The 27,258-nt window shown below is 42.0% G+C and overlaps 2 protein-coding genes across 3 annotated transcripts in view; one reads left to right on the forward strand and one right to left on the reverse strand.

The window, feature by feature from the left end:
- The window catches only part of Tbxas1 (thromboxane A synthase 1), a 165,212-nt gene extending 162,283 nt beyond the window's left edge, over positions 1–2,929 (forward strand). For both annotated transcript variants that reach the window (XM_050148062.1, XM_050148063.1), the window contains 2 exons: positions 599–761; positions 1,169–2,929. In XM_050148062.1, the coding sequence (XP_050004019.1) occupies positions 599–761; positions 1,169–1,246 (241 nt within the window). In that variant the 3' untranslated portion in view covers positions 1,247–2,929. The remainder of the gene's footprint in view (positions 1–598; positions 762–1,168) is intronic.
- The window catches only part of Parp12 (poly(ADP-ribose) polymerase family member 12), a 38,322-nt gene continuing 13,263 nt past the window's right edge, over positions 2,200–27,258 (reverse strand). The window contains exons 4-12 of the mRNA XM_050148061.1: positions 26,794–26,895; positions 23,197–23,320; positions 18,448–18,643; positions 15,425–15,566; positions 12,798–12,894; positions 7,072–7,147; positions 6,006–6,136; positions 4,837–4,988; positions 2,200–3,363 (exon numbers count right to left, since the gene is read on the reverse strand). Coding sequence (XP_050004018.1) covers positions 3,038–3,363; positions 4,837–4,988; positions 6,006–6,136; positions 7,072–7,147; positions 12,798–12,894; positions 15,425–15,566; positions 18,448–18,643; positions 23,197–23,320; positions 26,794–26,895 — 1,346 coding nt within the window. The 3' untranslated portion in view covers positions 2,200–3,037. The remainder of the gene's footprint in view (positions 3,364–4,836; positions 4,989–6,005; positions 6,137–7,071; positions 7,148–12,797; positions 12,895–15,424; positions 15,567–18,447; positions 18,644–23,196; positions 23,321–26,793; positions 26,896–27,258) is intronic.

The following is a 27,258-nucleotide window of genomic DNA, read 5'->3' on the forward strand; positions in this document are numbered from 1 at the left end:
GCCAGTCTTCAATGAGATAGCAGGTTCGGGCCCCTGGGAGGGCTTCAAGGATGTCACTAAAGTGAATGGGAACTTTGCTGAGGAGGAAATGAGAGAGGCTGTGTGGTCCGATGTGACAGGGTCAGGGTGTGCTGGTCAAGCCTTAGGAGTTTGGATTATCTCTGGGCTTCACACATACATGGGTAATAATGACTTCCTAGACAAGGTGACAGGGTGCACTCAGCTAACTGAATGAAGCTGTTTCTGGGACGGGGCAGGACGGTGCTGAGCAGAGGGACCGAAGTATGGCAGTCAGAGGCTACCAGCTATCCAGAACCTTGAGGACAGCCCTGGACACAGGAGCTTCTTGTCCCTGATGGAGGGGGGGGGGACTTCAAAAGAAGGGGGTCACTCAGCCAAAAACGAGACTCAACCTACATATCACACATTTACATTATGATTTATAACAGTAGCAAAATTAGTTATGGAGTAGTAATGAACATAATTTCATGGTTGGGGAGAAGCTGTATTAAGGGTTGCAGCATGAGGAAGGTTGAGAACCACGGCTTTAGATGGAACAGGTGTTTCAGGCCAACGGTAACCTTCCCCTGACCTGTAGGTTCACAGCAGAGGCCCGGCTTCAGCAGAGGCCCTTCACATACCTGCCCTTTGGAGCTGGCCCCAGGAGCTGCCTCGGAGTGCGGCTAGGGCTGCTGGTGGTCAAACTGACACTACTCCAGGTCCTGCACAAGTTCCGCTTTGAAGCCAGCTCTGAGACTCAGGTGAGGGTCTGGTACTCCAGGGTGGCGCCCACCCTGTTTCTCTGCCCCAGAGTAGGTCAGTCTCTGCCTGTGAGCCAGGCTGACCCCTCTCCTCCCAGGGATGCCCCATCTCTTGATCAGAGTGTGATAAAAACTCCAGCTCCATCTCGTCCCACATGTGAGGGGAGTTGAATGCTTGTGCTCAGCTAGGTATCTGCCCATAACTCCGTGATGTTTTCTTATTAGCATCACATAAAGCTGTCATAACTGCCCCTGAAGGGTTTGGGGTACTCAGCTTTTCCTACAGAAGCCAGGAACCCTTCCTCTGGCTTGACTCTTAAGGTCTTGTCTCTCAACCCACAGAAAAATTTTCATGAGCCATGCTTCAGGTTAGGTTCTGACAAATATTTTAATTAACTCTATTTTAGGTTCCACTTCAGCTAGAATCCAAATCTGCCCTAAGTCCCAAAAATGGAGTCTACATTAAGCTTGAGTCACGCTGCTGAGACGACAAAAGGCAGGTGGAAAACAGCACCTGGTGATGATGACATCTGTGAACCACGTTTGAAGGGCACCCAGGATTCAAACAAAGGCCTCATGTGGAGACAGAAATGTTTAATATATGTAGACAATATCTTATCTTAGGGTGATTAAAAGGGTACATGGCATGTGAGCATGTTATTTATGTCATAGTTCCTGGATGTTTAATGTCTGTCATGTTTCATTTTGACAGTGGGGTTCCAAGCATGGTTTTCTTGGGACTGAGGTTAAATAAGAGAAAGGTCATTTTGGTTAAACTGAGTATGGTGTCAAAGGAAGTCCTGGCCTCAGGACAGTGGAGGGAAACAGGGACACTTAGGTGAACAGGTCCTGATGACACTGGTATGGGCTTTTTTAGCTTCTCGTGATGAATAGGTTTCAGAGAATGTGTGCGGACACTCAGCCTCATTATGCTTTGACTAAGCAAGAGCAGAAGAAATTAACTGGAAGCTTCCACAGATGGGATAATCCAGGCTAAAGGATCTTTTTCTTTAAAGAGCATCCTGTTGGCTCTCTTCATACTTGGCCCTGGGGTTCAGACAAAACCAAACATTCCTGGAGACCTGCAGACCTACTTCCCTGACAGCTCTCCAGTTCTCTGAGCACTCATCGGCCACTGCAGGAGGCACAACTGAACATACAGACCCCACGGAAGGAACAGTCCAAAGCCGGTATGGGAGGGTGGGCATCTGATCAAAGGTGTTAGAATGATGCCTGGTGCAAAAAGGGTACAGAATGCAGGGCAAAAACGTAGATGCCACTGATTAGAAGAGTCTTTGGGGACCTAGTTGGGATATAACTGGAGATTTTGTGCATATATATATAATATGCTTTATTAGCCCACAGGACCCAGGAAAGGGCCTGCTGCCTATCCAGTTCTCTTTCTGAACAGACACTGAAGAATGAACGCCAGCCTTCATCTGCTTCAGATAGTCTTTTATTTCCATACTCTTACTTATGTGACATTTGCAGCACAGGTCATTCGATCTCATTGGGATAGAAAACCCACACCTGGAAGGTGTCCGGTACTTATGGGATTCAGGTACAGGCACTTATGGGGGGGAAGCGCACTCATCTACGTCTCCTGTCAGGGGAAACTGTGCTTCACTTACACCAAAAATGCCTGGTTAGTGCCAGAGGGCAGAAATGACAGTGATGCCTGAGGCCTTCCCTGAAGTCTTCTTCCCCAAGGGCTAACTGACAAAAAAAGACCCTCAAAAACAGAATTGTCATACAGACGTAAATTCTTAACAATTAAAATCCATAAAATAGTATGTAGAAATTCTGTGCTTAGCATTAATAAACATCAAAGTCAGCAAAGAGTTAAAAATACAGTGCTTAACATTACTAAAAGACAAACGTGGGCTCATGATCACTACTGATGAGATCATAAGCCAACCTGAAAGGACTTGAAAACTAAAACTGTTATCAGCCAAGGATTAAGACTGTAGCTTCAAGTCAGGCCTGAGAGCATAGGCCTGTAATCCCAGCTGCTCAGGAGACTGAGGAAGAATGTAATTCTGAAAAACTCTGCCTCATAATAAAAACATTTTAAAAGGGCTGGGGGTATAGATCAGTGGTAGAGTGCTTGCCTAGCAAGCACAAGGTCCATCCCCAGCACTAGGGGAGAAAAAAAAAAAAAAAAAGAATGTAACTTCACTGAGAAGCCACATTAAATGAGAGTTCATTAAAAGTTTTGTTAATAAAAGACTTTCCCAACAGCTCCACCAGAAAGGCCTATTGCATCCTGGCCACACTCATTGCCGGCTGGAGAACAAGGAGCCCAGGGTAGCAAAGATAGAGGGGGAAGCCAGGGGCTTGGAGGAAGTGGAGTATTGAATGAGGTACTCAGGGTAGACTTGATGCTTCTCAAAAACTACGAAGATAGTTGGGTCGGACATGCTGTTTACACAGCTGTCATAGAAGGCACTGCTCTGGCCTTCCTTGGCGGGAGGGCGGACGAAAGCAGCATTGCCCCTGATAAAGTCTCCCACCAGCACCCGGGCCAAGAACATGGTGTGGGAACTTGAGTCGGATTTGCTGTAGTGGTGGGAATAGGCAGCATCTCTCGCGAAGTAGCTCCCTGAAATGACACACAGGCTGCCCTAGAAGAGGTGCCAGCAGCCTCTGCTCTTTAAACACCACACCCCTCTTCTACTCCAGTTCTCTACCTTCATCAATCGTGAGGCCATCGACACCTCTTGATGTGGCAGGGCACATGAGGACGTCACCTAACTCAAACCATCCTCAGCTCTGAATCCAGCGAAAACCTAGAGTCTGTGAATACTTTGTTCTAGACTTCGGTTTCTCATCTATAGAATAGGGCTGTCCTACTCAGCCTCAGTGGGTAACATTCCTCTTACTGAACCATTCTACAGACACCAGTAGCCCAACATATAGAACAATGATTCTTCTCAAATGGGAACCTGAACTAAAAGCTGTTCCCTCTACACAGGGATTACAAATCTATTATCAGTCTGTCCATCCCACAAATGTCACGTCAGACTGAAACTGGTAAACAGGCAGTTCATGAACTGAAAGTCAGAAAAACAGATTCTTTTTGGGTTCTGTTTGTTTCTTGAGATAGGGTCTCTCTCTACATAGCCTGGCTCTCCTGGAACTCATGTAGCCCAGAATGGTTCCAAACTCCAAGATTCACCTGCCTCGACTCCTGAGTGTTGGAACTAAAGGTGTGTGCCACCATACCTGGCCAACAAACAGATTCTTGAATTTTCTAAATTTGGTTACCACACGTGAGAAGCCTTCTTCTTAATGAGTGTTGGAGGGTGAAAGGGAATCCAGATGCCAGCTACTTGAAAATATTCCAGAAAAATGAGATGAAAAAGCCAACATGGCAACATGTTAAAATTGGGGGATGTGGAATCAATTTATGCAAGAATCATTATACATACATGTGTATATAAATATATAAACACACAGCTTGCAACTTTACTGTGAGTTTGAAATTACTACCAAATAATATTTTAAAATAACCAAGAGAAGCTGGGCCATAGTCGTGCAAACCTTTAATCCTAGCACTTGGGAGTCAGAGGCAGGTGGATCTCTGTGAGTTTGAGGTCTGTCTGGTCTACAAGAGCTAGTTCCAGGACAGGCCCTAAAGCCACAGAGAAACCCTGTCTCAAAAAAACAAAACGAAACCAAAACTAACCGAGACAAAAATGCCTAGAGAAGTCCTATGTGCGAGATGGAATGACATGCTCTTGGCTTCTATTCTAAGGAAGTCATCAAGGCCCAGTCTAGGGTCCTCAGCAAGGTGGGAAAGGTGCTGCTCTCCTCTTCCAACTCTCACCATCTCTTAGAGCCTCCATTCTACCAGAAACAAGTCCCAGTGAGCAGGACCACCTGCCGTAAGCTGATTGAGCTCTCAATCACGTATAATAGCCTGAGTACTGCAGTTCAGGGTTGAGCTGTCCCCACAGAGGCCAGAAGGCAGTGCATTTGTCACTAGCAGCGTGGACTGGCCAGCAGCTCCTGCAGCCTCTTGAGGCTGTCTTCAAGCAGTTCCCAGCTCCTGGTGGAGGTCACCCTGCCTTACCTTTGCCATAGGATGTGCCATGCAGACCACAGACCCGCCAGTCAAAGTTTTGCTGGCAGATGGCATCCACGAAGCTGGTGTTGGTACCGTGGAACAGTTGCCTCTCATCTACTTCCTTCCCCCCGTTTTGCTTCTGCATCTGCCCTTTTTGCCTAGAATGGTAGAAACACGCATGTTGAGGACGAAGGTGTTGACCAAAGAACAGTCTCCTGAACCCATTTTCTTAAAAATAAAAAAAAAAAATCATGTGACCAGAAGGTGGCTGTGGCTTCCCTGGCCAATCCCTGGCCAATCCCTGGCCAATCCCTGGAGGCTTAAGCCACAGAGCACAGAATGAGCAGAAGATGGGTTGGGGTCTGGTCAAAGAGCAAAAAGAAAGCTTCCCCTCCATAGCAAAAGGTTCTAGGAGCCAAACATCCCTGGCCAATCCCTGGAGGCTTAAGCCACAGAGCACAGAATGAGCAGAAGATGGGTTGGGGTCTGGTCAAAGAGCAAAAAGAAAGCTTCCCCTCCATAGCAAAAGGTTCTAGGAGCCAAACAGCTTAGAGGACGGCATGGGTCCTTCTTCCATCCAGCTCCTGAGTGGAGCTGAACCTGGGAAGCTGGAAAGTAGAGAAAAGTTGTGAGGCTGCTGGTCTGGGGGTGACAGGCATTCACCCTCAGCCCATCCTCCCCTCTCTACTAGGACTCATTCCAGCACTGCAGAATGCTATGATGTTGTCCCAAACCCATGGGAAGCCAAGTCAGCAAGCCCTAGACCGCCATGGAGGGCCATGATGAAGTTCCACCCTGTGTGGAGAAAAGCTGGGTGGCCATGAGCATGCTGGTCCTCATAGGAAGAATAAACAAACAAACAAATGTGGCCACTCCACTCTCTGGCTTAGCTTTAAATTCGCTCTGTCCCACTGATCTTCAGGAAGTCAGAGTAAGAGTGGAGTCTGGCTCTGCTAGTCACAGTGAGAGCAGGACCTGCGCTAGCCAAGCTGCAGTCTCTGCACCTTTACCCAGGGCTGCTACATCACACAGCCTTAGGGTGAGAAAGGAGAGCAGAGACAGTTCATGGCACACAACAGCCCTGGGTGAGCATGCTGCCTGGGACTGTCCTGGAGAGGCAGCGATGTTGGTAAGCAGCTAGCAGGATGTGGAAGATAGTTATCAGTCGCACACACCACTGGTAGACTTCCCACAGGCCCAGGTTCTGGATCCGCTCAATCTTTTCAACAGAGTAATAAGGCAGTGTACGGTTGAAGAGGTTCCACACCTTCTGGTACTCTTCTGAGGAAGAACTGAGAATAATCTTCTACAAAAGGAAAATAATTTCCATATATTATTGTCATATGATGCAAATACATGAACAATTCCTGAGACCCCTGGGAACCTCTATAACTTCAAGATAAAGCCAAAAAGTGATGATTTGGCCCTCTTCCCTAAGATGCAGTCTCTCCAGAGAAGGAATATTTTCAAAGTATAGTAATTTCCCTCTGGTTCACTTTGAAAATGGCTCATAGGCCAGCAGGTGGTGCCTAATACACCCATCTTAAGTGTCTCCAGGATGTCATTTTTTTATATCCCACATAGGCCAAAACCAAAAAAGTAGAGCACATGGCCTGTGAGAATTAGAATTACGAAGGTGTGTGAGCTCCTCGGGCCCTTCCCATGCTGCCTCCTGCTACTCTGTGTGCTTTGTGCTCTGTACGAGACATCCTCCCAGGACAGGCTCCATATTGGAAAAGTCTGTCTTCAGTGTTTGGCATGTTCCCAGCACTGGGAATCAGCCAAAGGGCCTCATACTGATGGAGCAATAAGGACATTCGTTAGCACAGTGTTCTGCTCAGCCCCACTCCCAGAAATTAGGCCTCAAATGAACTACTGAATTGTCCTCCTGTCCACTGCTGTCTAGTATCTTCCCCTCTAAATGTCCCTCATCACACTCAAATATCCCCCTTGTTTCTTTTTATTACTTAGTGAAATAAATTAATTGTCCCAGCCCTGCTTGGAAGCTCTCCATAGCAAAGGTCACAGTTCATCTTTTCCCCTTACACTAACCACCTCCTTTCACGGAGAGCTACAGTCAATCCAGTCACCCAGCCTTAAAATCCCCAAGACCTACAGAAAGCCCACATGCATCTCTACCCTCTGGTGCCATGAGCCATAGTTTTATAAAGTAGTCATTTCACACTCATCTGTCTTTAAAGAACCCCTTCTGTCCAGTTCCAGGATGTGTGACTCCCATACCTTAAATCCTGGGTCCGGCAGAGCTGCAGGGTCCCAGTAGTCTGGGATGTTCTTTGGGCCTTGTAACTTAGTATTGCTACAAAAGGTAAACAAAACCATTTAACTCCTTAGACATATGGAAATCCTTCACGGGTGATCTCTACTCACCAACATCACCAGTCCTAAGTCTTAGCGTAATTTATTTTAAAAGATAAAATATTTTAAAAGATAGCAAAATATCTACAACACAAGAACATTCATCATGCCTTGCCAGCCAAACTAAAAAGCCATCAGTCCTGAGAGATGCACTTTTCACCTGCATCCCGCCAACCACACAGAAGGGACAGAGCACTCAGGAAAGCGGTATACATGGGCCCCAGCCTTTACCCAAGTCTTGAAATTCAAAAACACCAAAGACTTTTTTGAAGCCTTAATGATATACACTTGACATAGAAAAAATATTTTTTAAACTATAAAATTGGCCCCCAAATCCACTTGGTGACAGAAATTTGAGTTAAGCTGATGAAAAGGTACTTGTGGTCTGTTGTTTGTCCTTCTTAAATGTGCATTCTTTTTTACAATACACACACACAGTGTTAAATTAAAAGGTATCATGTAACAGACATATTACATTATGTTCTAAAAATATAAACAAATAAAAGCAGTCGTAAAAACCATGACTCAAAGGGCTTAGGAACATCACTCTGAAAACAATCCAATTGATTGTAGATAAATCAAAACCTCCACTGTCCTTCCTACAGCAGAGCTACCTTCTATTTCTGCTGGCAAGGGACAGCTCTTCATTCCAAGCCTCCAGAAAATCCCACAAATAATTTTCCTGGGAAAATATCACAGTTTAAAAATAACCAAGGAGGATCCATCAGTGAGAACCAGCCACAAGATTCTTAGTTTCACCTATTTTACCTATTAAGATGATAAAATTATCAGATTAGAAATCAGCATTTATTCTTCTTATGATTAAAGAAAACACTTGGAACACACATGTAAGAAAACCATAATAAGATCTTCAAGAACCTAACAAGAACCAAGCAGAACTGCTAGAAAGATAAAGTGAATCCCTGACAATAAAAACTCGATGGTTAGCTCACAGCTTCACCCACCTCAAGAGTGAAGTGCACTGAAAGACACATGGAATGAAAGCATTCAGAAACTGGTCCAGAGAGCAAGGTGGTGGGAAATGTGGGAATCCAATCAGAACCTCAGGAAGCTCTAGACAGAACAGAACTGATGAGACATACCAACCACAGCTTTAAGAAGCCCACAGACTCTCCGCAGAATAAATATAAAAACATGCCTAGACACAGCAGAATGAGGTACAGACTCCGAGACCTTTAAAATTAGCCAAAGGGGGTGGGGAGGAAGTGTGATAACTTCAAAAAGTACTACTTTGACCTACAATGCTACTGCAAAAGCTACTGGGAAAAGCAGAAGACAGCAGAGTGTAGCTTCAGGGCTCTAAGGGACAGTAAAGCAACTACAGCCTAACCGTCTACACCCAGTGAAAGCATCTTTCAGACTAACTACAAACAACCACATCTCTCTTCCCTTTGAAATCTTATCAAAGGAATTTGAAGAAAAGTAAAGATTAAAATGTGAGTAATTTAATGAAGCCCTCACAGTAAAGAACAAGTGTCTCTTAAAGTTAAAACAAAACAAACAAATATCAAGAGGAGAGTATGAAGTCCTTACAGTAGGAAAACAAAGACATCCATCATTCATTTGTGCCTAAGTGAAGAACCCACAGAGTTTCTTACATTGTCTCTAACACAATGAACAACTTCCAAACTAGTAGAGGAAAATAAAATATATTTTTTAAAAAGTCAACATTCTTTATTTTTTATTACATTTGTGTGTATGCATGAGTGCACATATGTGTGCATGCACAAGCACTTGTGCCACAGTATGCATGTCGAAGACACAAGAAAATTTGTTTCTCTCCTACCACCCATGGGTCCAAAGGTTGAACTTGGGTGAGTGTCAAGTTTGGCAGCAAATGCCTTTACCCACTGGGCCATTTTACCAGCCCTGGATTATGTTAACTAAAAATGGAACTAAACTCAATGTATCCAAATGCAGTTTCAAATTTTACATTAATGATGCTCCTACAGATTAAGCTATGTCTCATTCATGCCCAAACAGCCATTGTTGCTATAGTTACTAGGTTACCAGCTACTGTCATAAGGGTTGAGGAAGGAACTAGGCACCTTTTCTGTATGTGCAGGATACAGGACACAGCACTCAGCTCACAGCCCACTGAAGAGTAGGACTTGAATCATTTGTACCTTATTTTGTATTTGATCAAAATAACTACTTTTTTGTGGTGTTAGGAATCAAAACCAGGACCTTGCATTGCACATACTAAGCATAAGTCTGCTTACAGTCCCCTAAAAACTAAACTAGAATGATGACACAAGAAATCCAGAAAAGCTGGGCAGTGGTGGTTCGCGCCTTTAATCCCAGCAGAGGCAGGTGGATCTTTGTGAGTTCAAGGCCAGCCTGGTCTACAAGAGCTAGTCCTGGGCAAAACAAAACAAAAACAAAAACAAAAAAAAAAAAAAAAAAAGAAAAGAAAGAAAGAAAAAAGAAAAAGAAAGAAATCCAGAAAAGAGAAAGAAAAAAAAGACTTCCAAATTTTGCTTAGGGCAAAGAATAAAAAATAAAATATCCCTGCATAGGGAAAGAATTAAAAAAAAAAAACTTCATGTAATGTGATGTAGGACCATCACAATCAATCACAACTAAACCTAGAGGCAATACCAAAGAGATTGGCATTTAACCAAAGCAATAAAATTAGAAAACAAAAAAAAAAACAGTTCTAATGAAAAATACCTTATGAATACCAAGATAATAAAGCAGGTAACAAACCAGAAGATGTATCTGAAGTTTACAGAAGCAGTCAAGGGCTGAAAGGCCCTAACAGATAAAGAAGCTCTTGGTGCTAGAAAGCTGTTTCCTTCAGCAAAGTGCTGGTATGTAAGTGTGAGGACCTGAGTTTGAATCCCAGGCACCCACAATGGAAGGCAGGAACCAGCATTGAAAGTCTGTTTTCACACACATGCATACATGCACACAATCATAATAAATAAAATTTAAATAGTAAAAAAAAAAAAAAAGACCCAGGCAGTGGTGGTGCATGCCTTGAATTCCAGCACTCAGGAGGCGGAGGCAGGTGGATCTCTGTTTGAGGCCAGCCTGATTCAACAGCGAGTTCCAGGGCAGCCAGGGCTACACAGAGAAACCTTGCCTTAAAAATAAATAAATAAATGAATGAATGAATGAATGAATAAATAAAACAAAAAGTCCACAGAGGAAAAAAAAAGGAGTTGGAGAATCACCCCTATGTTTTATAAAAAAAAAAAATATATACTCAATCTCATTCCTAAAAGTAAGCAGACTAAAGAAGACTATGAGAATGGCAGAAACCCAAGGGCTTGATGATTCACTAGAGGCAAGGCCAAAAAAAAAATCAGTAAATTGTGATCTTGCTGGATGGTCATAGTGGTACAAGTTCATGGAAAGGAACTCAGTTTGACTTCTGGCTATGACCTGACAACCAACCTCCAAATACACCATAGGGTTCTCTGTAGCATTGTATTTTGTAATAGCAAAATATTGAAAACACAAACATTCATGAAGGGGAACAAATTAATAAACTATGTTATATACAAACACTGATGGACCACATGAGCAGAAGCAGATTAAAGACTCTTCAGTGCGACACTACATACAACACACAACTCCAGAGAAGTTAGAGCCAGATGCAAAGACCCACAACCAAGCACCAGGTCAAACTCAGGGAATCCAGTCAAAGAAAGGCAAGAAGAGAATACATGAGATCAAGATCATGATGGAGAAATCTACATAGGCAGCTGAATCAAGCTCACAGAAACTCATGAACTCTGGACAAAAAGTTATGTAGCCTCCATTGGGTCCAAACCAGGTTCTCCGTATGTGGGAGTCAGTCGTGAAGCTTGGGCTAGCTATCTGAGCACCCCTGGCAACAGGAGTAGGACCTATCCCTGGTGCAGAAGCTGGCTTGTTAGAGACTATGAGGAGATGCCGTACTCAGACTTAATGCAGAGGAGAGGGGCTTGACCCTGCCCCAAATTAATGTGCCGAACTATGTCAACACCCCATGGGAGCCCTTACCTGTTGGGAGGAGTGAATGGGGATGGGCTGGGGGAGGAAGCGGGAGGAGGGATGGGAGGGTGAACCTTGTTTGGAATGTAAAATGAATTAAAAATAAATGTTTAAAAAAAATTAGGCAAGTTTAATAAAAAAAAAAAAAAGAAAAAAGTCTTCAGTGATTTGAACAGATTTGAACAATTACATAGGAAGTAGGCAGACGTCTTTATGGGCACCTATGTATATATACACACTATTTTATTTTGCAAAGATAAACACAGAAAGGGCGATCAGAAGCAAACAAAAATGGTTACCACAATTGGAGCAGGGCAGTGATAACACAGACACAAACTACTGAGTATACTGTGTTACAGGGCTGGACTTTTAAACACGTACATGTTTTACATTTCATCAAAAGTAAACTTTAATTATAAGAGAAAAAGGAGGGCATGTTCTCAGGAACTTACCTCGTTGTATCTGACTCCCAAGGCATTGCTTCTTGGACTGCTAATGCACATTTCCTCTCACTTACACCAGATCTTTAAATGACCTCTGTTTTACAAACATAATAAACTTTCCCTCTGAAGTCTTCAGAGAACCAACAAAACCAAAGGGACCTGCTTTTGGACTAATAAAGCTTAGGCAGCTAACAGTATTGTTGTCTGAAAGTCCCAGCATGGCCATGGCAAACAGACTCTAAGGGGAATTTGGTACATCTTCACTATCTAGGCCATCTTCTAGTACACAGCTATGTGATTTGGCTAGCTCCAACCCCATCACAACTGTCCAAGACTAAACTACTTTTGTTTTAAAGAAAATTTGATCAGTGCAGAGCAAGAATTTCCCATTAGCTGCAGAAAGTCTCTCTCCCCTATTGAGTGCTGCCTATGGGTTCAATTAGATGCTCTTAGCAGCCATCCTGTGACACAAAGAAACCCACTGTGAAAGCGAAGCTGGTTTGCTAATGGCTATTATACCATAAGTTTCTTTGTTTTGGTTTTCTTTTCAAGACAGTTTCTCTGTGTAGCCCTGAATATCCTGGAACTCACTTTTGTAGACCAAGCTGGCTCTGAACTCACAGAGATCTGCCTGCCTTTGCCTCCTGAGTGCTAGAATTAAAGGTGTGATGGTACATACCCAACAACTTAAACATTTTTTAAAGATTCAGGTCCATAACTCAGTTATCACATTTAAAGACAAACAATAGGCTGGCTTCAAATCTAGCCAGGTTTGCACATCCCAACAGACAGTTTTGTGATTTTTTTTGAGGAAACCCACAAAGCTAATTTCACTATGGCTCACAGACTTTCCCAACTAGTTTGGGTTTTGTTTTGTTTTGTGAGACAGGGTTTCTTTGTATAGATGTGGTTGTCCTGGAACTAGCTCTGTAGACCAGACTGGACTCGAACTCACAGAGATCGCTTGCCTCTGCTTTCCTGGTGCAGGGATTAAAGGTGTGTGCCATAGGTTTAATGACAGTAATATGCTAGCCATGCATGCCAGTCAGTACCCTTTCATGTAATCTGAGAAGCTCTTGTTTCTGGCAGCAAAGCACTCCTCAACTGAAACCTACACCAAGTAAGCTCACAGAAGCTACTTACCAGGACTGCTTCATTTGGACATCCTGGGGAGACACATACTTGGGTCTGCGGCAAACCTTTCTGACAGTGCCATACACAAGGTTTTTCTGCAGAAAGGCTGGAAAACAAACAAAAAACAACCTAATGAAAAAAAACACAAGTGTATGTGTGTGTGTGTGTGTACGTTCGTACGTGTATGCACAGCAGTAATGTTCTGTAAACATAAATTAAATGGGTTGGACAGATAATCCAACATGTAAAACCCAAGATCAGTTTTAAAAATGTGATTTTACACACTTCAAATAGTCATAAATAAAGAAAACCGGTATCCTTAGGAGACTGAGTTTAATGAATAGAGAAATGATTAGTAATTGGTATATCAATTATGCATGAAAGCTTTTGAATTGTTCCTTCCAATAATATTTAAATTATTATTTTGCTTAGCAATTTTTTCCAGCTTAGATGTAAAGTTCCAGCCAAGCCTGAGACCAAATTACCACATCTTGAGTTAATGCAACTTATAGGTAATAATTTTGCCCTTATGACTTTTCTTAAATTTGAATAAGCAGACTCTAGAGCAGTATTTATCAATCTTTTCAAATCCATGTTCTCCTTAATAAACAAAACATTTGACCCACCCTCAATCTCAATCTCAGGTTCATCCCAAGAATAGAGTGTGGATATCCATCCACATTTGCATTGAAAACGACAAATATCTAGAAGTTATATTTCCTATTAAGAAAACCCTATCAAGTGCTACTTTTATATCTAAATACATAAACCAATTTTTATTTTAATTTTAGGAATATTTTAATACTAAACCTTATAGATGTCTGAATTTACCTGCTTTTGAAGATAAACTATGTAATAATTTGAGGACGTGTCCCTTCCATTGCAGCTATCCTCATTGTCTTCTGGAGTCCACTATTCACTTAGCTCCCTTAACCTTTCTGTTGCTCATCATTCAACCGTCCATTGATGCTTTGCTCATGAACACGCTGGCTTAATAACCATATATAATGAATCTTAAATGACCTTTCAACAGTAAAAATGGCTACTTGGCATATATGGAGTGGTTAAGCATATGTTAGACAGCTTCTCTAATCTTTCATTGGGAAAAAAGAACCCCTTTTCCTAATAACTTTGTTGTTTCATTAATTTACACTGGACACATCCCTAAATGAGCTTGCTGTGGGGGATTCTGCTGTTGACAGTCGGGGAACAGGATGTCAATACTCTGCTTCTGGAAACGTAGCTATCACTTTGAGTTATTCTTTCATGATTATTCATAAAACATTATGATCTCTCTTGACATGAAGTATGGCTCTGAGACACAGAGCTCAAAGGTATTTCTCTCCCTTAATCTCTTGTTTCACAGAGGTCAGCAGTCAGACAGGTTTGAAGCTTCTTCTCCCCAAATACCTAAGACAGAAACTCGCATAATTAGAATGCCTGTTCTGAAGACGGATAAGTCTGGGTAAATGAAGGAGTCTCTGCCTAAGACCGGCGCAATCATCTGTCCTGTTGCAGAAGCATGGGCTTTATTAAAATTAACAAAAAGTGGGGAAGTGTGGAGGCTGAATTATGCAAGTCCACATTTCTGGTGGTCAGAGAATCTGAACAACTTAAAGGCGCAATTGGTGCCTTCCACACAAGAGGTGGTCGTCCAGCTCTCTGATGCCATCCTAACCAGTGGTCAGGATGTGCTAATGTTGTTCTGCTCCTTCTACTGTAAACTGGGGAAGAGGTGTTCTCAGTCTACATGACAAAATAGGCATGGACAGGCCATGGCCTACTCATCCCCTGCTACCTAGGAAACAATGCTAAGGAAGTTTGTGTTACCTGCCCCCTCAGTTTACCTCGATATAAAAGATGTTTGGAAAATAAATGCAGATGATCTCAGGATATGAATGATTCCTGAACTTCCTCCAGGAAAAAAAAAAAGTAACTGCCAAAAACTGACAACCAAGGGTTTTTTGGAAAATTTGCCATGGCACCTTGCTACTTTCCACACAGAACAGAGTATACAGAACAGTGAGGATACACTGCACCAAGGCAGGTCCTCTGATTCCCTTTAACATGCTGGACTTGTGAGTGTAAGGTGAGCTGAGCAGAGCTGGATGGAATGTTTGCATGGAGACTGCACAACTAAAACTTGCAGCATTCTCACAAATCAGCCACTGAAGAACTGGCCAACGGGTGACTGCTCTGCTTTTGTCTGTTAAGATACATGGGGAAAAAAATCACCTCAGCTCCAGCTTCTAGACACTAACTAAAAGGACAGAATTTTTAATTAGTGTGTCCTAGAGCATCAAGGCTGAAAGTACCTACAGAAAATGCAGTAGCTTTGGTGCTATGCCAGGAGTAATGAGATGACACCACCTGGTAGAGTCACGTGGGCCTTGGAGAGCCAGAGGTTAACCTTCAGATACAGAACAGCCACACTGTCTTCACTGGCCCGATCCCTCAATGTCCGAAAAGCTCCCTCTCCTGAAACCCTCGAAGCACATCTCCTTGACAGTTCAGGGCAGTAAGTATCATCTGTTGATGGGTCTGGCTGCCTTTTGGGATAGACCTCCTTTCCTTGCTTATACCAGCTAGGCCCCCAAGTTAATATGGGAGGACTCACTCAACAAGAAAAGGGGTACCTTTGAAGTCTAACTCGTAGTTGTGCTTTCCAGCCTGGAACTTCAAGGTAGCTGCCTGGGAATCAGCCCCTGGGACACAGACTGCCAGGTAAGCCTTTTCCACGTCACTGCTGCTGATGGTGGTCACAGGGTGCATTGTGCCCTGTAAGGGGAAATCCAAAGATGTCAGGGAGGCAAGAGGATGTGGTGATGAACAAAAATGCTGGTCAATCCAGCCCCCATTCTGGACAGATGATCTTGTTATAGGGAAAGAGGAGGTGCCATGGAGCAGGGGGACGGGATGGGGGGTATGGAAGGGAAGTTATATGACTCTCTTGAAGCTACTGTAAATAGATAATGGTACATGTAGGTCTTACTAAGTAGGGTAACCAGGATGCAAGCAATAAAAAAGCAAAAGAACACCAACCAAGATGACTTAGCAGGAAAAGGTACTTGCCACTAAGGCAAATAATCTGAGTTCAATCCTTAGAACATGTAAATAGGAGAAAACAAACTGCCACAATTTGACCTTTGACCTCCACATCCATGCAGCGGCATGAGCACACCCATATATATACATACACACAAATACATAGATAAACAAACAAGCCATTTTTAAAATTCTTCAGACTAGATGGTACAGCTATACAAATGATGGCAAACTATCAACGGCTAATTCACCTAAGCCACTTAGATGGTCAGCTCGAGAAACACTACCTCTTCTACAGCTATTCTCATTCCCTTAGTCCTCCAGTCAGGCTTCAGTCCCTTTCTGTGCTGATTTTCTGGTCTCTTGGAGGATCTTTTTTCCGCCAGTTATTTATTTCAATTCTCATTTTCTCTGCAATTACCTACTAGATAATATTTGGGACTGGATGGACTAAATTTGAATTCTGCGGCTTTGCTATGGTTTAGATATGGTTTGTCTCTCAAGGATTTATGCTCTGAAAGCATAGTCTCTGATGTGAGGTAGAGCTTTAAGAAGTAGGACCTGAGGCTCTGCAGGCACCATATGCATATGATGGACAGGCAAACATGCAGACAAAACATCCACATATGTAAGATAAAAATAAATGTACTCTTCACTAAGTCACAAGTTCTACAATTTAGGGACAAAACATAAATAAAACAAAATCTGTCCCTGCCTTTGAGAAACAGTACAGCAAAAAAGGAGGGAAACTAAAAAGCAAGTAGTTAACTCAATACATCATGCTCAAATATCCCACGGGTCTACGTGGGTGATACAGAAGCTACAGGCACTTGCTGAGAGTGACCTTTTCTGAGGCACAATCCAGCAAAGTTTCCTGAAGGAAAACAAGCATGAGTCAAGGCCAACCCCGAAGAATGGCTTGGCTCTATGAAGGGGGTCAGAGAAGGGGTAGTAGGCATATATGGTTTTGGAAAGAAGTATTTTATGGTCCTATAGTAGTGCTTAGTTTCTCCTTTTAAACTCTATCATCCTTCGAAACTAAATTATTAGGTTAAAACTTGGAAGAATGAGGAGGTGGTATAAAAATCACTTCCAGACAGTGAAGGGAAAAAGAAGATAAAACAGGAAATGAAGGAAAGAATCAGCAGAGAGGAAACAGAGTCAGACATATAACTCAAATCCCATCCCCAAACCTTAAGGTGAAAAGCCCCTTAACACAAGTTATCACAGGGAAGAGAATGAAGGCAGCCAAACAGAAAGCAAAAGCGAGGGACTTTGGCTATATCTGGAGAAACCAGTGGTTAAGCTGAGGAAGCCCAAGATTAGCAGCACTTGGAAAGTGACTAGTAAGATTTGAAGGAATGAAAAATTCCCATGTGTTCTAACGCAGGTCTGGTTGATTCTGACATTAAATTTTGGGGTACATTCTAAACTCAGAAACAAACTTAGCTTTTCTGAAAATCAAGAGAAAACTAGTCTGAAACTGGAAATTAGAAAAACAAAAAACCAAACAAACCTAAAGAAAAAAAAAAACAATTATATGAAGGGAGAATGACCCCAAGGCTATACAGCTAACACTATAAAAGGAAACCCCCAAGAACTCAAGTCCACCTATGTCTCCATATCCTTGCAGCATGTGGGCACACCAATGGCATCCACATGAAGTTCACATCCAGAGATTCCCAAACTGTCCTAAACAAGTTTACAGACTGTAAACAAAAACACGCACGAGCAAAGTGTTGGAGGTTGGAGGAGAAAAGTCTCCACCCCTGAACTTGACGGTGCAGTCTGGGAAGCTGCTCAGAGACTACTTTTGCATGAGTGCCATCAGAGCTCTTTGTGTTACATCAACAGGGCTGCCTCTGTCTCCCCCACCCAGAGCCAGAGGGATCATCAAATAAAAAATGACTGTTGCCTTTGGTAGCCATCTATTTCTGAAGAGCCACAATATATCATTCTAAGCATGGAAGATGCACCCATGGTAAAAGAGAAATATCCTGTCCTTGTGGAGCTTACATAAAAATGGGATCAGAGAAGGGCATTCTACATATGGTTAAGAGCAAGAAACCCAAGCCTCAACACAACCTCCAACAGGTCAGGGAATGCAAGTACCATCAGGTCCCCAAGATAATTTTCACTGTGGAAAAGATCTCTACATAAGTGACTCTTTCCACATAACTTCATTTCTGTAAAGTCCCCAGATCTTTTGATCCCAGCCTTTGTTGACATCTTCATATAATTGACAGTGAGTTACCTGATTTGGGTTCCAAGTCAATTGCTGATATAAATTATATTCTCATACACTGCTATTCTCTGAAATTGCAGAAACAGGCAAGAAAAGCAATTTGAAAGCCTTCAACTTTATACTACAGTTTAGGCACTAGCTCCAGAGTTTTCTGTTAACTAACAAAAATCAATGAAGAAAGCTGACATCATGACAGTTATTTAACATTCAATGCTCATGAGCTAAGATATCCAATCATTCAAGACAGGACTGTAAAGATGCACTGTCATCCAGGTCTACCAAGTACACTCCCTGGCATCTTTGTGCTTCTGTTTAGAATGGATGTTTCATCTTATACAAAATTGCCATCCTTTTTATTATCACACTTACTTGTCTTCCATATTCCTGCCAAGAACCAAACTCATCCATCCAGTACCAAACCCAGTCAGTAGTGAGGATGAAATGCGGGGGTTTGGTGACTGAAGAAGCGGTGGAGAGCCTGCGAGCCACAGTACTACCAAACTTCATGGAATCAAAGTCTAAGTTAACCAAGTGTAAGCCAGCAGCTGACTCTGTGTACACTATCCTGGAAAAGAAAATGAAGAGCAGATTAAAATTTCACCAATTAAACAACACAGGTGATTCTGCTTCCACCTATGAGAATATAGGATGTGCGAATAGTAAATATGTCATACAGTTTTAGAAATGTTTCCAGCGGCAGGGAAACCTGCTTTACAAGATTGTCACCTCTGCTCTGTGAAAATCAGGATGATACAGAAGATGGGTTATCATGAAATTCCTTTCACTGTAAAATTCAGAAAATGCTGACTCTTCTTCAAAATAACTAAGACTGGAGATGTGGCTAGGGCAGAGCATTGGCCTAGCATGAACCAGTTTGATCTCCAAGACTACAAAAATAAAATGTGTTACTAAGCTGTTAAAAAAAAAAAGAGAAATCCTTAGAAAACAAAGGCAACAATAGTTAGCATATACTGAGCATTTGCCAGCCCATGCATAAAATAATTTATGTATAGCATAGTCAATCTTTACAACCCTATGGGATGAGGCTAGTATCTCCATGCAACAAATGGAAAAACAAAAGCCCATGAGAGCTAAGAAACACATCTGAGCAACAACAGCCAGCAGACACGGGATAAAAGAGATAGTCTGGCTGCACAGCCTACATGACTAGCCACCAGTCCAGGCTCCTTTCTAAACGTGATACTGCTCCAAGACCAAGGGGAGTGAGGACAGGGTCAATGACTAATGACATATTTTTAGCAGCTAAGGCAAGGAAGTGGGGGACACATGCGAATGCAAAATCTGGGGAAGAAAGGAGGCCACATCTAAGGAGAGATTTTTTTCCCCCTTTAGATACTGAACCGGGTATTTCACAGTATTCCTCAATTGAGCTATACCCCAGGTCTCTCTTCATTTTGAAGCAGTCATTAAGTTGCCCAGGCAGGTCCTGAACTTATGATCCTCCTGCCTCACCTTCCCAACTAGATGGGATTACAGATCTATACCATAGACTCAACTCAGAAGAGATACTTCTAGCCAGACCTGGTAGCATACACCTGTAATCCCAGGACTTGGGAGGTCTAGACAGGATCAGAGGTTCAAGGTCATTCTCAGCTACACAATGAGTTTGAGGTCAGCCTGGGTTACTTGAGAGTCCATCTGGACAAAAGAAAGATGGGGTGTGCTAGAAGGAAACGACAGAGAAGAGAGAAGATAGACAGATTTCTGTATAGCTAGGTCCCAGGAACATGCCATGCTAAGGCAGTCAGGAAGGACATTCACCTGTACGCACACTGGCTTTGGAGAGAAGAGGAAAACTCCCTCAGGACTCTCAGCCAGTCAAGCCTCACACAAGTTTTAGACTGTTGCATACTTCTTTGTCGGAATTAGCTGTAAAGTATTGGTTTCCAGAAAAGCAAACATCAATTTCTTGGAGGAACTCACCTCACAAAAATTGCCACAAATAAAGTTTCATCAAACATATCTCAAAATCAAATCAAACAACACATGTGGGAAAGGACTCCATGAGAAAATGTAGCTGACAACAAATAGAATCAGACTACTGAGGCTATCAACTAGCATTCTAAGATACAAATACGTGTAAAGTGGTTCTTTTTAGCTAGTTATCAAAAGCCTAAGTTAGGATTATAAGACTAAAAAAATTGATCAGGTAATCTTGATGAAAAACAAAGACATTTGAATAAGTAATATAATATCATAGATTTTAAAGTCACAGACGGACTCACTGGATCTCATATGAGGCTGAACTAGTAGCCTGGGACTCTGAGAAGAATTCCCCTAAATGCAGCAAAGAAATGAAAAGTAAATGAAAGAGAAGGTAGGAGAATAAAGGATAAAGTAAAGAACTTTATCAGTCTACCACTTCATCAGGATCCCAGCAGCAATTCTAGAAGAAACCAAGGCTCAGAAAGTGGGCATGTGTCTGCATAAAAATTATAAAGACATAATTCTCCCCAAACACAACAGTCATGGAATTTCAAATTAAAAATACAGCAGAATTAACTGATGAAAATTTTAAATTCCTAAAGACCAAAATAGTAAGAACCAGAATCAGAAGCAGCAGCAAGAGGAAGAGGATGAGGAGAGTAGCGAGGAGAAGAGGAGGAGGAAGAGGAGCCTTTGTCTTCCCAGATACCAGAACTTAGGATTACGCTCCAATAGGTAAAAGAGATAGTGTGGGACTGATTCAGACAGGCACTGACCAGAGGCCGGAAATAGACGAACACAGTGACCACCACAGGAGGCACTGAAGACGAATGTAGAAAAGATGATATTTGACAACAAATATCAAAATGAGCTGAAATGAGCTAAGGTGTGTTAACATTTTACCAAATTTGGCTCTCTTCTGGTGGTTTCAAAAATGAACTTCCAGAAATAAGTAGTCATGAGCTTGTATAATAAGCATATTCAGTAGTTTTAATTTTATGGCAAGTATTTTAATCACGAAAAAAATAAATTAAAACTTTTCAAAATAGGTATTAAAAAAACTGGTGATTCACGTAAGAATGAAACTGAATTCAAATTTAATCACATAAAAAAGAATTTAAATATAGTGTTATACTTAAAATGTTCACTTTTAGAAGAAAACTCAGGAGAATTTCTTTTTGTTTTTAGAATGAAGGATTTCTTAAGATACATAAAGTACAAAACCATAAAGGGAAAGGTGGATAAATATTTCTCTGCATTAAAGGCACTATCAGCTGAGTAAAAGAGCTAATTTTTTTAACTCACATTTAATATGCAGAAATGTAAAGACTGCTTCAAAAATAAATGGATAGGTAAAAACATGGCTCTCTTTATTCGCAAATGCAATTAAGGATGGACACTGTACAGCAAATGAACCCTAATAGCCAATGGACACGTGGAAATCATGGTTATACAAACTGAGAAAACATTTTACACTCTTGACTGGTTAGTATGTAAATGGTCAACAGTACCAGTATCAGGGGGACACATCATTAAATACTGCTAAGGGACTGGGAAGTACTATGATCACCTGGAAGACAATCTGTTATCATCTGACAAAGCCAAGGACAAACACAGCCTATCTCCCGGAAGACCCCTTTGGAAATTCTCCCAATAGAAACACACATATGGTGCACAGAAGATTGGCCCATACCAGAAGTATTGAACTGGTATGGAAGTACAACCCTGTAATACCAGCCCTTGGGAGGTGTTGGCCACATTGACAGTTTATGGGCAGCCTGTGCTGAAAAATGAGACCCTGCCTCAAAAAGGAAAAGAAAAGAAACCACAATGCTGTTAGACTCCAGGCATTTCAGCACACAGCAAACCGTTCAACGTTTAGGTCGAAGAACTAACAAAACTAATCTATGGTGAAAGAAGTCAGTGAAGACAGCTTGGGAAAGTGAGCTGAATGAAGAACCTTCTAGAGTGATGAGATACTGTATCTCAATCAGACTACTGGCTACAAAAGCAAATATATTTGTCAAAAGTCATTGAGATGTATACTTAAAATATTCTTCAAGTAGAAAGATTATGGGTGGTATGTGAGCTTTTTAATCTTCCTAAGGAGAATAATTTGCTTCACAATTTTAGTCAATAGCAATTTGCACATATGCACTCTAAGTTCAAAATCGTTTTAGACATTCAAATCCTCCTTTTAGTAGGCTCAGCAGTTAAAAGCACTTACTGCTTTAACAGAGGATGAGGATTTGGCTCCCAGTACCCACAGTGGGTAGCTCACAACTGCCTGTAACTCTAGTGCCAGGGGAGTCAATAATACTCTTTTGTGACATCTGCAGGCACTCACATGCACATACATACACACAGACAACATAGATATAAACAATAATGAAATAAATTCCAAACCCTTTTTTTCCCTTTTAATAAAGGTTTATTTATTTTTATTTCTTGGGTGCAGTATTTTGTCTACATGTATTCACCACATAGTGCAGTGTCTGAGGAGACCAGAAGAGGGCATCGGACCCTCTGCAAGACAGTTCTTAGTCACCAAGTGGGTTCAGGAACCAAGGCAGTCTGCCAGAGCAACATATGCTTGCTTACCTACTCGGCCACCTCCCCAGCCCACAATAAGATTTTTTAAATTATCTTTTTAGCAACATATTGCAGCACGTTCTAACACAAGCTAAGGTTAAATATTTAAAAGAAAGCTATCTGAGACTTCCGTTTTCACTATGAATTGGCTGAGTGAAATGCTAAAAAAAAAAAAAAAAAAAATGCTAAAAAAAAAAAAAAAAAAACCAACCTTAAAACATTCAGGTTAAACAGTTTTGCTGTGACTTTCCAGAAAAGATTTTATCATCTGGATTATCTGCAATAATAAGTAACTGTTTCTGTAATCAATCCTAGCAGCAAGTAAGTGAAGTTACCTGGTCTTGGTACCACCTTCTTTTCTCATGGCTCCTTCCTGAATGGAGGAAAGTAGGCGAATAGACAAGCCAGTATAAACACCACAGGCTTCCATCTCCAGATCAAACTTACGTGATTGTGCATGTGTGTCTGCGTGCACACATACGCATGCATGTTCATACTATTGTTTAAACTAAATCCCTTATGCTGAGAACACAGGCTGGGCACAAAGTCTGGATGAGGGTAACGTTTTCATTCTCCTACCTCTCTTTACTGGGATTACTATATGCCTCTTCAATAAGCTCCATTTTGTCCAAATCCTTCCATTTGCCTCCATCCAAGAACTGCCACCGATACGGCAAATGAAAATGAACTCGATAGCACTTATCTAAAACAGAAACAAAGTAGTAAGATACCCTAATAAACACTGTGTCCCCACCCTTCAATTGTCAATGGGAGTGGTCCTGATCACTGACCTGAGAACATTCTGGGAAGTTATGAGGAAGTTGGGTTTTGTTAGTGCAGTTCTACCTGGACATTTACATACTATGGTTCTTACTACGTGTGTCTTTCCTTTAAATGGAACATTACAATGATGTTTTAAATAAAAAATGTGTTAGTCTAGAATGTCAGATTCTAGATTTTACTCCAACAGGAATCCATCCCAGAATCTAGCTTGATGGCTGAGGCCTATAATCTTAGCTACTTGGGAGGCTGAGGCAGGAGGATCACAAGTTCAAAGTAAAAATGGGGTTGGAAATACAGTTCAGTGACAAAGAACTGTATTAGACAAAAACCTTAGGTTCAATTCCTAAGAGGAAGGAAGAGAAGGAGGAAAGGAGGGAAGGAGGGGAAAGAGATGAATCCATTCAACCTCACACATCCCACTGAAGGTGGTGGTTTGGCTGCTGAGATATCCTCTGGGTATCTGCTAAGAGACTCACCTCATCTTCAACATACCCTACCCGTGTCTTCACATGTGTTACTCTGTCCAACAGTATCCATGTCCTCCCCTCTATTTTCCTGTCTTCTAAGTGCCACAGGGCTCACTGCCCTCCATTTCAAGCCCTTGCATCTTGGCTTATGCTGGCTGGCTCTGACACTTCCTTTCAAAAGCTCTGTGAGTTTCTGATACATCTGTACAGAGATGGTGTGTGTGTGTGGGGGGGGGGGAACTGGAAAGGAAAAAGGCCTAGGCAGTTCACTGCATTCTGACATGGAGATATAGCCAAGAAGTAAACTATTAGAAAGATCCTCATCCAGGTGCAGAATGTTTCTATATACAAATTAGGAGACAGAGAGATTAGTAGTATTCTAACTATACATATGCAGTATTTCTTGTAGAGGAATGAGAAAAGTCTTCCAACATTTTGCATGCTTCTAATTGAGTATTAGGCATGTATTTATTATATAGTCTTCAAAAGTAAGCAGCGGGGTAAGTGAAACAAGGAAAGTCCAAGTGTGCTAGTGCTATGTAAGAACAAACCGAATATACACATGCACTTAGTATAGAGACACGCACACCAGTACATGTGTAACATCTTTCTAGACAGACACCCAAGCACCAGGAAACCATCATTTGTTCTTAGAGGACCTACCTGGCTGCTAAGGAAAAGGTGATTAAGATTCATTTCTTATTAACTGCAGCTAATCCATTTTAATTTGTAGTTTAAAATAATGAATTTAAGCTAATTTAACACTTAAATTAAAATTTCCTAAAATCTATACATTCTTTCTCAATGTCAGATCTTTCCAAGATTCTATAAAAAGTGGTGGAGTGCCACAGAGGAACATGTTGACATTGCTAGAGCTTGTCAAAGAACAGGCCAGTAGTTTTTGCACAGCAAAAAGGAGCACTAGGTCAAGAGGCCTCAGAAAACAAGCTGGGGGTGTCCAGGCAAGGAAATCTCGTAAATTCAACAAGGCAGGGCATGGACATCTTGGGGCCTTGCAGCTCCCTGACTTGTACAGAGTCTGGCCTTATATGACTCATACTAGGCTCAGAGATCTACTGCATTCTTATAATGAAGCACTGGGCCAGGCTGAAGTTATGGTACAGAGGTTGCGGCCAAATCAGAGTTCCTATTCCTTCCTTGAAGGGCACTAAAGGAAATGATAAGAAGTTAGCAGAAAGCACCCAAGTGTTGAAATGTTATTTTGATAAGCTCCAAGTACAGGCAAATCTTGGGTGGCCCAAAGAAAAACTCCCTGAAGAAAACACTTCCTAGGGAACAGTAGCTCCCTCATGCCCACCAAACTGAGGTCTCAGAAAGGATCCAGGAACCCAGGGCTGTGGCTAACAGCAAGCTTGGAACTGGATGGACAGGCCAGGATTCTCACAGGTGGATGGAGAGGCCACCTCGACCACAGCAGCTGGCGAGAATTTTGTCACAGCAGTAGGAGCAGAAAGCAACCCTTCCATGGCTATCTTCCCTAGTCCACCCTATTTATCAGCTTTCTTGTTTCTCTTCTAATGTTCTCCAACTCACGGCAATCCAGGCTCTAGGCTTCTCAGGTGTTGCATAAATGGAATCAATTTGGAAAGCACATTCACCTCCCCTCCCTCCCTATATCTCTTGGTACAACAGGAGAAAGGTAAAGGTAAAAAGTACTTGGACACAATGAAAAGTACTACAAATAAAACAGGATCATTTAAGAACCCTTAAAGTACAAAGCAAGCAGAATAAAATCTAAAGAAAGAGAGAGGAAAGCTAAAAATAAATAAATCTTTTAAAAACAAGAATGAAGGGGCTATAGAGATGGTTCAGTGGTTGCTCTTCTAGAGGACCCAGGTTTAATTCCCAGCACTGATATGGTGGCTCAAAACCTTCTGTAACTCCAGTTCTAAGGGATCAGATGTCCTCTTCTGGCCTCCTTGGGCACCAGGCAAAAACTAGGTGCAAAGACGTACATGCAAGCAAACCACCCCATCCACATAAAATAAATAAATAAAATTCAATTTGAAATAAAGTATGTAAAACAAGTGGCACAACATCCAGCAAGTGTTGACCATGAGGAAAGGATGAAGGGATGGAGGGCTTTCTGCTCTGCCTGTATTCTCTAACCCCTTCACAAAGTGAAAATATTTATGAACTGCTTGTGTGACATCTAAAGACTAAAAATGGAACAAAACATTTTGGTGGCTGCAGTCACAGAAGCTGAGAAAGAATCTTCAGTCAAAGGCTAAGCTGTCAGTGAATACAAAGCTTTTGTGGAAACACTGACCCACATAAGAATTACTGTTTGTGCCGGGCGGTGGTGGCGCACGCCTTTAATCCCAGCACTCGGGAGGCAGAGGCAGGCGGATCTCTGTGAGTTCGAGACCAGCCTGGTCTACAAAGAGCTAGTTCCAGGACAGGCTCCAAAACCACAGAGAAACCCTGTCTCGAAAAAACAAAAAAAAAGAAAAAAGAAAAAAAGAATTACTGTTTGTGCTAAAGGGTAGGCAAAGGTCCCAAGCAGGGACCACTGGCCTGATATGAAGCCCTGAGCAATCCTCCAAGTGCTAACACAAGTACTTCCTCCTTCTCACTGGGGTCTTCCGAGTTTCTGAGACTCCCCTAGGCCTACTGTCACCCTTGAGAAGTAGTAATTATTTTAGCCTCCACTAGATTAGTAGCCCTATTTCTGGAAGTTCTATGGTCACTTGACACTCACCTGGTTCAGACCCAGAATGCTATATTTCCAAAAGCTTATCTACAGCTTCATTTTCAGAAATTCAAATAATTCCTTCCATTCTCAACAGGACAGATTCAGAACTAGTTTGGCAAGACCCCTCCTCTCTTTAGGGGTGCCTCAAAGCAGTTCCAGAATGAGAAGCAGTCTCCCTCCCATGAGAGGGGAGAACAGCCTCTAACTTACCTTGAAAGCTACAACTCTTCCGAATGTGGTACAAGCAAATCTGATCACTCTCCTCCTGACTAGGAGCGCCTGGTGACACAGAACCTGAACTTTCTTTTTTTTCTACAAAGAAAAAATACAAAATAGGTCAGCGTCCATTGATGCTTTTCATGTAGGATTACAGTACTGCATGGGAAAAAGAAAGAATCTGTTCATCTCTCCACACACTACCGAAGTGGTCTAGGCAAACTGACAGAACCTACCCTTAAAGGATAAAAGTACCCTGACCACACAGGTAGGCACCTGACTGTTACGGTGAATCCCAGAACACTCCGTCATACAGCTTTTTACTAAACCCAGAACATCACAGAGGGGTATTCTTTTTTTTTGCAACTATCCATCCAAGTCACTAAGAAAGGAAAAATGGAAGGGCATTTTAAAAATTATATTTAGTTTCTATAGTAAATACTTGTCAATGAAGTCTTT

This window comes from Alexandromys fortis, unplaced genomic scaffold (assembly GCF_014885135.2).
Source record: "Alexandromys fortis isolate MF-2015 unplaced genomic scaffold, M_Fortis_MF-2015_v1.1 scaffold_57, whole genome shotgun sequence".
Lineage (NCBI taxonomy): Eukaryota > Metazoa > Chordata > Mammalia > Rodentia > Cricetidae > Alexandromys > Alexandromys fortis.